This window comes from Mesoplodon bidens, assembly GCF_964165515.1.
Source record: "Mesoplodon bidens genome assembly, chromosome: 15".
Lineage (NCBI taxonomy): Eukaryota > Metazoa > Chordata > Mammalia > Artiodactyla > Ziphiidae > Mesoplodon > Mesoplodon bidens.
Window position 1 is genome coordinate 70,374,114 of NC_138171.1, and position 13,494 is coordinate 70,387,607.

The 13,494-nt window shown below is 47.7% G+C and overlaps 1 protein-coding gene across 3 annotated transcripts in view; it reads left to right on the forward strand.

Moving 5' to 3' along the window:
* Positions 1-3,263, forward strand: part of KIZ (kizuna centrosomal protein) — a 112,942-nt gene extending 109,679 nt beyond the window's left edge. For all 3 annotated transcript variants that reach the window (XM_081255958.1, XM_081255959.1, XM_081255960.1), the window contains 2 exons: positions 1,404-1,447; positions 3,124-3,263. In XM_081255958.1, the coding sequence (XP_081112084.1) occupies positions 1,404-1,447; positions 3,124-3,230 (151 nt within the window). In that variant the 3' untranslated portion in view covers positions 3,231-3,263. The remainder of the gene's footprint in view (positions 1-1,403; positions 1,448-3,123) is intronic.
* Positions 3,264-13,494: the final 10,231 nt, after the last annotated feature.

Sequence of the window (13,494 nt, forward strand, 5' to 3'; positions counted from 1 at the left end):
CATTGTGCAACACAGGGAGTACAGCCAGTATTTTACAGTAACTATAAACGGAGTATAGCCTTTAAAAATTGTGAATCACCATGTTGTATACCTGTAACTTATATAATATTGTACATCAACTATATTTCAATCAAAACAAAGAAACAGGCACCAAGTTTAAAGGGAGCACTGACAGAGCACAGACTGCCAAGAAAATTATGCTATGGCAAAAGGCAGATTTTCAAACCATAGGTTAGCCAGACTTGACCCAAAGTGACAGAGATGTGTTCCCAGGGTGTCTTGCGCCAGGAGGGCCAGGGTCCTGCCGAGAGAGCAGCAGTGCTGCTGCACGACGTGTCCTTGTCTTTTCTCAGCACGCTTCCCACCTACAGGCTGGAATCTGCGTTCACGGAGTAATCTGCAAATGTAAACGAGAGGGAAAACTTCAACAGGAGCATGAGAAAAACATCAAAATGTCAAGCCATACACAAGTGACTGTTTCTTTTTTAACATCTCATTGACCATTTAGGATGAACTTTAAAGAATTTAAGTGTAATAAGAAACTGAAATGGTGCTCCGAGAGGGAACTTCCACGCGCATGACCATTGCGAAAGCTCTGGAGACGTGACGCAGATGGACACAGTCTCCCGCAGAGCCAGGTTCTCGGTCCAGTGAGTGTTTAGTAAGCGAGTCACCCGGTGTTAGATGCGTCCCTGGACACTTGCACTTTCGTGTGTGTGACACGCAGAAACCTCAACACAGGTGACAGGATTCTTGCGTTTTTCTCTACCAGGAGTTAATACCCTTAATTAAGCAAACAGTTTATTTTGAACTCCTTGTTAAGCAGTTGAGAATCGTATCGATGGCTTGACAAGGTAAGTGTTTTAACCTCCTGGCTGACTTCTCCCTGTTCCTCAGACCCTCTGCTTTCAGCTTAGCTGGCAGCGCTGAGCTTTGCCTGCTCGGTGCGTCCCAGGGCCTGCCTCCTGCCCTGGTGGCCTCCCCAGTGAGCGCCCAGCGTGCGGCCCATGCACCCGGGACCCTCCCACCAGAGCATCCACAGGGCTTTTTGCTTTTAAAACCGCATGCCACAGGGAGATCAGCTCGGTGCTTTGTGACCACCTAGACGGGTAGGATAGGGAGGGTGGGAGGGAGGGAGACGCAAGAGGGAAGAGATATGGGAACAGATGTATATGTATAACTGATTCACTTTGTTATAAAACAGAAACTAACACACCATTGTAAAGCAGTTATACTCCAATAAAGATGTTAAAAAAAAAAAAAAAAAAAACTCCGGGAGTAAATGTAAACCTTCTGGCCTCCCAGTGAGTAATGTGTGCTTCTTCCCTAACGCGCTCCTTGTAAAACTATTAGTCTGATTGTCTTTATTTTTTCAGGACTTAGGTTCTTTCTTTATTTTCCAGGCATGAAAACAAAAAGAAACTAGCTGCCAATTTAAAGTCTAAAGGTAAGAGAAATAACCAGAGACCAGACTCTCATTTTGTGTTTTAGCTAAAAGGGTGGTTTGTGACCTGTGGTGTCAGGTACCCTTGGGGGCAGGCGGAGGCGCCTGCCTGTGCTCACGGGCCCTGCAGCTCTCCTGGGGGTGGACTGGGGGCTTCTCCTGAGAACACGGCTGCCGGGGTCCACGGTGCCCAGCGCTTTAATCTGCAGGTATGACTTTGCAGGGGATCCTGGCCGCCCCCCCGCCCCCCCCCATGTCTTCCACATGAAACGTCCTCACCTCTGTCCCCGTCCTCGCTGCCACTGCCCGCAGGTACCCACTGCTCTGACCTGAGGGCTCCTGCGGTAGCCCTCCCCCGCCCCTCCCCCAGCCCTGGCTTCTGAATCCCCATCCAGACGTCTGCCTGCTGGGGAAGCAGGGCCAGCGCCCCCGCCACCTGCAGGGTAGAGTCTGGAACGTCCCCCTGTGGTCTGGCCCGGCCCCTGCTCCCAGCCCTGTTCCTCTGAGGTCTCGTCCTCTCCTCGGTGGGTCCAGCCGCAGCCGGCCTTCCCTGTGCTCCACCTCGTACCGCTGTGCCTTCGCTCACGCCCTTCCTTCTCTGTGACATTCCTGTCCCTTTTCCTCTGCCCAGGGAGCTCCTATGTATCCCTCAACACCCTCCTTCCACACTGGCAGTGGCGTATCCCCTGCCGAGCTTGGGCCGCCCCTACTCCTGCCTCTGAAACCCTGTTCCCAGCCGGTCCGGTGGGACTTGGGGCTTGAGCACCCTCTGCCGCCGTGATCGGGCCAAGTACTTACCCTCTCAGCCTTGGTAAAACAGGTGTTTGTACTCACCTCGCCAGGTTGGTGCGAGGATTAGATGGGGTCACATCTCAGGAGTCATTGCGGCGGTGGCAGGCCGTGCCTTGTAGATACGGGGGTCACAGGCGTGGTCAGTGTCGCAGGCGGTGGGCCCACCACACCCTGGTGCTCCAGGCCTCCCTGTCGGGCAGCTTGCGGCTCCACCCGGGGGGTTTTCTCTGGCCACAGGAGCCAGGAGCTCCAGGGAGTCGACGCCTGGTTGAGAACAACCCCCAGCCACTGAAGGGTGGGAGTTGGTGGACAAATAACCCCACTTCCTTATTGGCTTTTGGGGCCATCTGAGGAGTGTTCCGCAGTCTCTCCGAGGCCCCTGCAGGACTGACCCCAGCCGTCCACTGCCAGCCCTTCTCCTGGTTAACACCCTCTCCACCCCGCATCCCGCCCAGGGTCACCTCCCAAGTGAACTGTGTGTTCCCACGCCCTCGTCTCAGCGCAGACCTCACTGCTGTTCCTCCACCGTGTCCCCGTGCTGAGGAACAGAGGGAGCTCACGGCGAGGAGCAGTCAGGCAGGCTGTTACTGGGCCTGGTAGAGCAGCACCCAGCCGCCCTGCCCCCATGTTCACCCTGCGTACAGATTCCCATCCTACAGTGCAGAGTCGGGCGGAAGGGAGGAGCAAGTGTTCTGCCATGAGTTCCCATCGCAGCACGTGGAGCACGCAGAAGCGAGTCGTAGGTGCAACACTGGCCTGCGCCCTGGGCGCGTCCGCTCAGGTGCACCACGCAGGGCCCCCAGGAGGCCCTTTGCGGGCCACAGCTGAGTAAGCCGAGCTAATCAGACTGCAGAGGTGCTGAGCAGCTGTCTGGTTTTCTCTTCCAGCCTTCTGGGGCGAGTCTGACGACAGTAACTCAGAGATCGAAGCTGCCTTACGTCCTAGAAACCATAACACGTCCACCGATGATTTTGATGATTTTTATGACTTATAAGCTGTAACATCTGTTAGAAATAAAGTCTTTAAACAAACTAAACCCCTGTGTTCAGATGTGATGTTCAAAATAAACGTGTCCCTTTAAGTTTTCTAATTGTTTAATATGAAAAGTTGGGACCATATTGTTATTCCAGTGAAATTTCATGACATAACTATGAACTGGCATATTTGCTTTTACGTGTTATCAAAAAGCACAGTGATGAATACAATGCCCATCAAAATCCAGGTGGTTTCTTTGTAGAAATTGACAAGCTAATTCTAAAATTCATATGGAAATTCAGGGGACCCAGAATAGCCAAAACAGTCTTGAAAAAGTTGGAGGACTCGCACTTCGCAGTTTTGAAACTTACTAAAATGCTGCAGTAATTAAGACAGTGTGGTACTGCATGAAATATTGATTTATATGTAATCTAGAATTGATGATCCAGAAATAAACTCTGACATTTATGGTCAGTTAATTCTCAGTAATGGTGCCAAGACCATTCAGTGGGGAAAGAATGATATTTTCAACAGATGATGCTGGGATGACTGGACAGCCTCACGCAAAAGAACAGTTGGATCCCTACCTCACACTGTGTACAAGCAGTAACCCAAAATGGGTCAAGGACCTCAGTGTAAGAGCTGAACAATCAAACTCTGAGAAGGAAACACGGGTAAAAACCCTTGTGACCTCGAATTAGGCAGTGGTTTCTTAGATAAGACACTCAAAGCACTAACAACAGAGAAGAACACTCGTCAAGGTCATTAAAATAAAGACAGAACAGTCACAGACCAGAGGAGACAAAGGGGACATGACAACTCAGTGAAATGGTGGGACCCTGGGTTGGATCCTTGAACCAGAAAAAAGGACATTAATGGAAAATTTGGTGAAATCCAAATAAAGTCTAGAATTTAGTTGATAGTAATGTCCCGTGTTGGTTTCTAAGTTCTGACAAATGCACCACAGAAATGTGAGATAAGAGGAATGTACCATTAGGGGAAACTGAAACTGGGTGAAAGGTACATAAGAACTCTGCATTATCTTTGCAACTTCTCTGTAAATCTAAAATTATTCCCCCACACACACACAAGTCCAGCAGTCAACATTAGTGACATTTGGGTGATACTCTTCCAAGCATTTTCTATGTATATAAACCTTGTAAAAGTTCTTGTAAACATTTCTAATTTTAATTCTAAATCTTACCAGGTTTAAATGATTTATACCCACCAAGAAAACAAAAGAAGCCCTTCAGTCAGGACGCTCACTAGATATAGCCAGTGACGCTGATGGAGTATACAGAGTTCTGCCTCTGAACAGCTTCTCCTAGAGACCACATGCTGTGACCACTGATGGTGGTCCAGGAGGAAGCCTCAGTTGGTGCTGGCCTTCAGCACTAATGTGTCTTACACTGAATTGTGGTAGGTAGGGCAGGCCTGGGCCCCAGCACTGTTAGCAGGCAGAACTTTCCAGCTAAACTTTAATGCATTTATTTTTCTTTTCAGTTACTTTCTGTTTATCTCCGGTGACCCTGGTTTAAAATGTAAAGAAGTGGTATAAATTTACCTTTTCAAATACATTTTAGGGGAAAGGAGATAATTGACTTCTAAAAAATACACAAAGAGGGGCTTCCCTGGTGGCACAGTGGTTAAGAATCCGCCTGCCAAGGCAGGGGACATGGGTTCGAGCCCTGGTCCTGGAAGATCCCACGTGCCGCGGAGCAAATAAGCCAGTGCGCTACAGCTACTGAGCCTGTGCTCTAGAGCCTGCGAGCCATAACTACTGAAGCCCGTGCGCCTAGAGCCTGTGCTCTGCAACGAGAGAAGCCACCGCAATGAGAAGCCCGCGCACCACAACTAGAGAAAGCCCACGTGCAGCAATGAAGACCCAACACAGCCAAAAATAAATAAATTTATATTAAAAATATATACAAAGAAAATGATAGTATAAGTGATAGGAGGGCAAGGCTGGCCGGCTGGAGCTGGGAGCTCTGCTCACCTATGACTCCCTCATCTATTTTGGGGTCTCCGGTGGGGTTGAGCTCTTGGGGAGGCTGTGCAGTGGGCCCATGGCTTGTCTTGTTTCCCAGGTAAGAGCAGAGTCACAGCCTAAGTTAATAAACTGTGTTTTCCTTTACTCTCAGACGACTACCACGCTCACAAGACCTCTGACACCATACGTGGGGATTTTTCCCCATCTCAACCCATGCTCTGACACCAGCTGCTTGTCCTGTGATTCAGTTCCGTTCTGACAGTAATTGGAGTTAGTGTGGTCCCCACAGGTTCACAGCTCAGTCCCATAAGGCTAACTCCCACTTCAGACGCCAATCACAGGTAGTAAGTCCCAGATTCCCAAAACCTTCGTATGACTGGTCTGTGAGGTGGGGTCCTCACAGCCCCTCCTTGGGTTAGATAATTTGCGAGAATGGCTCATAGGACCTACTGAAACCCTTCCTTACATTTACCGGTTTATGATGAAAGAATATGATGAAGGCTAGGGCACATCCAGATGGAAAGATGCATAGAGTGGGGTCTGGGGAAAGGGCACGGAGCTCCCTTATCCCCGCCGGTGCGCCCCCCTCCTGGCACTGCCATGTGTTTGTTGAGCAACCCGGAAGCTCTGCGAATCCTTGGTGCTTTTATGGTGGCTTCATCAGGTAGGCATGATGAGGTAGGATTATTAACTCCACCTCCAGCCCCTCTCTGCTCTCCAGACAAGGGGAGCAGGGGGCTGAAAGTCCCAAGTTTCTAATCATGGCTTGGTTTTTCGAGTGACCAGCCCCACTCCTGAAGCTCTTCAGAACCACCCCCTCCCCGCCGCCCGAGTCATCTCATTAAAAAAAAAAAAGATTCATTTACCCATGAAATTCCAAGGGTTTTAGGAGCTCTGTGTCAGGAACCGGGGTCAGAGATCAATATATATTTAACAATCCATTTTTCTCACACTAGTCTTCCAACTTATAAATCAAACTTTGTGAGGTTGGTTAATGTGATGAAATCAATCCCTGGAACCCACAGAGTTAAGGATACAACTCTAGATCTGGGGTAACCACCATCCCAGCTCTACCAACTGAAGTTCGGATATAGCTTGAGCAAGCCTTTCCTGACGCTTCCTGTGTGCCAGGCTCTGGGGGGCCAGTCATTGGGAGTACAGAGCTGGATCTGACACAGTCACCGAACTCGGGCGCCCTCACTCCAACGAGGGTGACAAAGCCTGAAGCACAGCATGTCGTGCAAGATCCCTTACGGGAGATGCCTTTGTCCCCGAAGTTCTGAGGAATGAAGAAACTATTCCTCCCACGACTGAGTTAGGGACCTTTCACGTGGGAGGTGACATTTTCACGAAACCTGGTGGAGCTAGGGGAACAAGGAGACTCCAGGCAGAGAAATGACCCCCACAAAGCCCAGAGGCACAACAGAACTTGTGCAAATGAAACAGTCCTCACGGGAGGCTAGTGCAAGACACACGTGAAGCAAGGATGAGGGCTGGAGGGGCGCCCGAGAGAAAGTGGGGCTGCAGATTGGGCGTGAGGGGGAAGCTACAAGGTGTGTGTGGTTGACGGGCTGTACAGTTGTCCCCAAAGAAGATCCAGACGCTGGAGCAGAGCCTTCGAACCAGTGAGAGTTTTGATATAAGAGCAACTTATGAGCAACTTCAAACATCAGCAGTGTGGTGACACACCAGGAGAGCCAGTTTGAAAATAATTTATTTTTTTTTGGCTATGTCACGCGGCATGTGGGATCTTAGCGGCATCTGTAGTGACTCTTTGTCAGTTCCCGAGGGGAACACGCCCCACACCCGCACCGCGAGCCTTGCCCTCTGCGGGTCAGGAGACGGCCTCGCCCTCCCCTGGTCAGGAGATGGCCTCACCCCTGTTCTGCTGAGACTGAGGTCGAAGCTCCCAGTCCTCCTTCCATTGTCATCTCTTCACATCTGGCATCTTCTCTCTAGATTAAAGTCCCTTCTCCTTCCCTCGCTGCCTTATTCTCTCCCACCATTCATTCATTCATTCATTCATTCACGGTACATTTGAAGCCCCCCCACTTTCCCCAGTACATTTTTCTTTTCCTTTCTTTTTCTTTTATCTGACCACACTGTGCGCTTGTGGGATCTTAGTGCCCCAACCAGGGATCGAACCCGGGCCCTCGGCAGTGAGAGCACAGAGCCCTAACCACTGGACCACCAGGGAATTCCCTTTTCTATTTTTTTATTGTGGTTAAATATACATAAGATTTACCATCTTAACCATTTTTTAAATGTACAGTTCATTGGCATTAAATACATTCATAATGGTGTGCAACCGTCACCACCATTTATCTCCATAACTCAGTTCATCTTGTAAAACTGGAACTCCGTTCCCATGACACAATAACCCCCTATCCTCCCCTCCCCCCAGCCCTGGCACCCACCATTCTACTTTCTGTCTCTGTGATTTTGACTAGTCTAAGTACCTCATATAAGTGGGATCATGCAGTATGCCTTTTTTGTGACTGGCTTAGTTCATTCAGTATAACGTCCTTGGGGTTTATTCACATTGTAGCATGTGCCAGGACTTCCTCTTTTTTAAGGCTGAATAATATTCCATTGTATGTATGTGCCGTACTTTGTGAATAAGGCTGCTGTGAACATGAGCATAAAAAATATCTCTTGGAGACCCTGCTTTCCATTCTTTTGGGTATGTACCCAGAAGTGGAATTGGTAGATCATATGGTAATTCTATTTAAAAATTTTTGAGGAACTGCCATACTGTTTTCCACAGTGGCTGCACCATTTTACATTCCCACCAACAGTGTACAAGTGTTCGAATTTCTCCACATCTTCATCAACACTTGTTATTTTCTGGTGTTTTTTGATAGCAGCCATCCTACTGGGTGTGAGGTGGTAAAACTTCTACATCAAGCTTAACACAAAGAAAATTCCAGCTAGAATAAAGAACTAAATGTGAAAAGGAAAAGTTTAAAACTCTTAAAGAAAAAAGTAATAGGCAAGTGTCTTTATGACTTGCAAGCAAGGAAGAATTGCTTAACCAACACGGAAAATGCACAAACCCATAAAGGAAAATATTGATTAATATTACATTGAAATTAAAATTTTCTGTATGACAAAGATGCTCACAAAATGCAAAGACAAATCATGGGCTAGAAAGTGACGTTCGTAAGATACATGCCCATCAAAGCTCTGTAGCTAGAATATATAAAGAACCACGTATCAACAAGAAAAATGTAACTGAGAAAAATGAACAAAGGATCAGAATGAGAAATTCATAGAAAAAGTAACCCAAGTGATCAGTAAACATGAAAAAGTACTCAAACTTACCAGGAAAGCAAACAAAGAAAAGTACAATTAGGTGCCTTTTCATACCCAACAGACGAGAGCCAAGATTGGCAGGCAGATCACTCTTGAGTGTCGGGAAGGACACCAGGGAAGGGGGACTTTTGCACACTTTTAAGAGCATGTTTATAATATCAAGCAAGGTTGCAGATGGCCTGTCATATCCTGTGACCCTATGTTTCCATCTCTAAATACATACTTCACAGTCACGCTGTCCTATACGGTAATCACCAGCATCGTGTGACTCTTGAGCACTTGAAGTGTGGCTCATCCAAACTGAGAAATTCGTTTTGGATTTGAAGAATTTATGAAAGAAATACTGGACTTCCCTGGTAGTGCGGTGGTTAAGAATCCACCTGCCAATGCAGGGTACACGGATTCGATCCCTGATCCGGGAAGATCCCACATGCCGCGGAGCAACTAAGCCTGTGCACCGCAACTACTGAGCCTGCGCTCTACAGCCCATGAGCTACAACTACTGAGCCCACGTGCTGCAACTACTGAAGCCAGCGTGCCCAGAGCCTGTGCTCCGCAACAGGAGAAGCCACTGCAATAAGCCTGTGCACTGCAACGAATAGCCCCTGCTCACCACAACTAGAAAAAGCCCGCGCACAGCAACGAAGACCCAATGCAGCCAAAAATGAATAAATAAATAAATTTTTTTAAAAAAAAGAAACACTGTAAGGTGTTTCATTAACGTATTGGTTATATGTTGAAATGGATATATTGGCTATGTTGGGTTAAAATATGTTATTAAAATTAATTTCATCAGTTTCTTTTTATATTTTTTAATGTGGCTACTAGAACATTTTATGTTACATATACAACTCTCATTTGGGGCTTTATTATATTTCTACTAACAAAGCTGCTGTGGAGAAACTCTCACTATCATACACAAAGAGACATGCTCAAAATGTTAACTGCCCTATTGTTTGAAATGGTAAAAATTGGGAAGAATTAGTGCCCACCAACAGGAAAACGATGAGAAACACACATTGCTGGAGGATTTAGACAGTTAATAAAATATACATAAAAGTGAAAAACACAAAACAATCCAGTGTGTTATTACAGCGAGGGAGGAAAGGGTTCAGATAAAGTGAAAGTGTAAAACCTGGATGGAAGGGGTGTGTCACATCTTCCAGAGAGCGATTGGCCCTGGGAAGAAGAAGACAATAGGACGAGCAGTGCATACAGAGAACATCGATGCACCGGGAACAGCTTATTCCTTTAGATTAAAAACCAAATATTCTAGGCAAATATGGCAAAGTGCAAACATTTGTCATATTTGTCCAATCTGGTTGCTTGTGCCACATTATTTATGTTATGTTGTTCTATACACGTTTGTGTGCTTAAAATAATTAATAATTTTTTAAAGAAACAGGTCGTGAAGAGTTTTGTATCCCATGCAGAGGGGCTTGGACTTTGTTCTTTTGGTCAATGTTCGGAAGCCATTGAAGGGTTTTAAACAGGGGACGAGATTTCCATTTAGAGGGAGCGTTTTGGCAGCCTCGTTTTAGGCTCATCCAGGCCAGCTAATAAAAGTGAAGAAGAGTATTTCATTGCTTCTGGCACACACTGTTTCCCCATGTTTTGACAACTCTGAGATTGGGCTATGCCGTGTTGGCCAGTCAGCAGTCAGGGCATGGGTGTCGCTGATGCATCAGGACTTGCAGAATGGGCGTCAGGAACCTGGATGAACATCCTGGAGACGGTGGAGTGGCCTTAAAGGCTGCCTCACCCTCGCTGCGCTGCTCGTGGCACTGAGACCGGTGATGCTGGTAAACCTCGGCATCAGCGACTCTGAATCAAAAAGTGATTTAGAAGGAGTAAGTTCTACACGTGCGTGAGTTTTAGAAAAGCATTAACTTATTGATTCGGCCTATTCTTTTCCTTTTTATATATGCACAAGAGTGGAATGATTTTTTTTTTAAATTTTTTTTTAGAGCTCCCTGGTGGTCCAGTGGTTGGGACTCCACGCTTTCACTGCCGCCGACCCAGGTTCAATCTCTGGTCAGGGAACTAAGATCCCACAAGCCTCGAGGCCAAAAAAATTTTTTTTTTTTTTAAAAACAACTTTTAGGGCTTCCCTGGTGGCGCAGTGGTTGAGAGTCCGCCTGCCGATGCAGGGGACACGGGTTCGTGCCCCGGTCCGGGAAGATCCCACATGCCGCAGAGCGGCTAGGCCCGTGAGCCATGGCCGCTGAGCCTGTGCGTCCGGAGCCTGCGCTCCGCAAGGGGAGAGGCCACAACAGTGAGAGGCCCGCATAACGCAAAAAAAAAAAAAAAAAAAAAAAAACAACTTTTAATCGTGGTAAAATACACATAACATGAAATTTACCACCTTACCCATTTTTAAGTGCACGGTTCAGTGGCATTAAGGACATTCACCTTGCTGTGCAGCCGTCATCACCGTCCGTCTCCGGAACTCTTTTTGTCTTGTACAGCTGGGACTCTGTCCCCATCATGCAGTAACTCCCGTTCCTGGCCACCAGAACGAAACCAGTCTCCAAGTCTCACACAGGAGACTTGATTGGTAGGACCGCCCTAAATCACAGCCGAACTCTAGTCGAGGCTGGAGGGTACCGTTTTCAGCTCTGCAGGCTCTGCCACGCAGTGAGGCGCCCTGCAGGGGGCAGATGGAGGTGGGGACCACCCTGCCATCCGTGCTGTAAATGTCCACTGGTCCTGGTCCAGGGATACACTGGGGAAGGATTGTTCCAAACAGGGAAACCCGATCAGAGGCGCATTCTGTGAGTTTGAACCACCAAAGTCAGCCTCACTGAACTCTGGCCCTAGGGACCCATCCCTGTAATTCCCAAGGGCGGCCACTGCAGGGTCTCCCATCACAGTGGGACCTCGCACATCCTCCAGGACTAAACCTTACCAGGGCCAGTCCAGGGTGAAGACCTTATGCAGATAAGGCCCATCAAATCTCCCGCGTTTGCTGCCCCTGGGACTTGGCTAGCCTTGAACTTTTCATCTCAATGAATTGCTCTTCTAATGCATTTCCTTTTCCAATGGCCAGAGCGCCTCTCTGCCCTCCCAGATGTTCCCGTTGACACATGGTCTGTGGCGCTCAGCTAGTGGTTGTGCTGTTGACCCATGAGGTGTTGCTTACGCCCAATTCTCGATCGCGTCAGCTTGTGAGTTCCCTCCTCCTTTTCCTCAACAAAAAAACACGAGGAAACCAAACAACCACAAATCCCTACAGCTTTTCTCCAATTCTCAAGATTTCATCCACTTTCAGTGTTCCTGTCACCAGCAGTTGTGTCATCAGCAGAGTGCTTCGGGGACGATCGGATTTTGATATATCAAACTGGCAAAAACACATTAAAGGAGATCACAGTAATCCCAGCCCCAAATCCAAGCAGATAAGGATTATATTACTCAAGAACGTACCCCGAGTGACAGAAACTGAACTCATCCAGTGGGAAGACTCATTAGCATTCAGCAGCCAAGATTTCAAGTCTCACCGCTTTGGGTAGTGGTTTTATATATTTATTTCAAAATCGTCTGGAAATCTCTGGCTCCTGGAGGTGGCTCCCTGTAAATCTTTTTGAAAAGACACAGTGTCGTCATTTGCTTTCCTCTGCTGATGTTTTCCATTTCCTCAGGCCAGTCCAGCCTTTGACACAAAGACTATTTGATGACAGATGGCTCTGTGAGCTCCTGGTGAGGCCATATCTCACTTTTGGAATGCAAGTGATAACGGGGTTCCTCTAGAGCCTTATTTATTATACTGTTATTCCACACAAACTCATTTGATGTAAAATGTTCTGCCAGTCACCTTGAACCCGCTCTTCCCCAGCTGTCAGGCTGGCAGCTCAAAGATGGCGACAGATGATGCTGATGGACAGGACGCCTGCCATCTCCTGCTTTCCCAAATTTAGAGCCGGATGCTTCCCAACTGAGGGAACATGCTAGAGAAAAGAGCTAAGAAGGCACTCTGCGGCATCCTGCAGTTTAATCACCGTAGTAGTTTACTAAGTGGCGTTTGCAGGGTCCCGTTGCCAGGCCTTCCTAGCACTTGTGAGTGTACTTATGCCAACGGTATGAAATCAGCCGAAAGCAGACCACATCACTCCCTCCAGAGCCACGGGAATGCTGTCAGTCTTGCATCCTTGTTCCAATGCTTGCCAAGGACTTGTTCTTTCTCCCTTTTCAGAGGTGCCTGCATCCGGTCTCCAGCTCAAACATTTCTCATAGATATTTTGGCAATAATATAAGAAGTAACGATTTATTCAATCACTCACTTAACAAAGGCACACAGTAAATATTATCTAACGGTATTATTTGCTGTTCTGTGGAAACACACCTAAAGGATTGGATAGATTGTCTGTGCATGGATTCAATCAGGACATTACCTTTGGGGTGAGCCTCAGAGAACCAGTAGGAGTTTGGCAGGTGGAGGCTGGGAGCTCAGTAGTTCCGGGCATGCGTGTGCCAAGGGAGGTTCATGACAAGGTGATCATATTTACCTGTGAGCAATTAGAATTTTCATATAACAAGAGAGCTCATGCTAGGCTCTCATGTCTCACATTCTGAGCCAAGGTGACCTTGAACCTCAGCAAATCCCCTTGGGAGGATGTGGGAGAAGAAAGACTACTAATGTACATCATGAGAATCAGGGGACAGGTGCCATGCTGGCACTGAGGACAGGCAGCAGAAAAGCCAAGATTATGATCCAATGGGAAACTCATCCTCCACGTCTGGAGGACAAGAGTCCAAACAGGAGGAGAGAGGTTTCTGGGAAGGTGGTGGGGTAGGAAGCCCCAGGACTCTGTCTCCTCGCCCAGACTACAACTGCACTGGCAGGATGTGGCTGTTGTAACTGCGTTTGAATTCTGGAGCCTATCCAAAGGCTTGCAACTTCCAGGGGAGGGTTTGGATGGTAAACTGCAGTTAATTCCAGCCAATTTCAGCTCCCAGCATAGTGGCTGATACCCACCCCCGA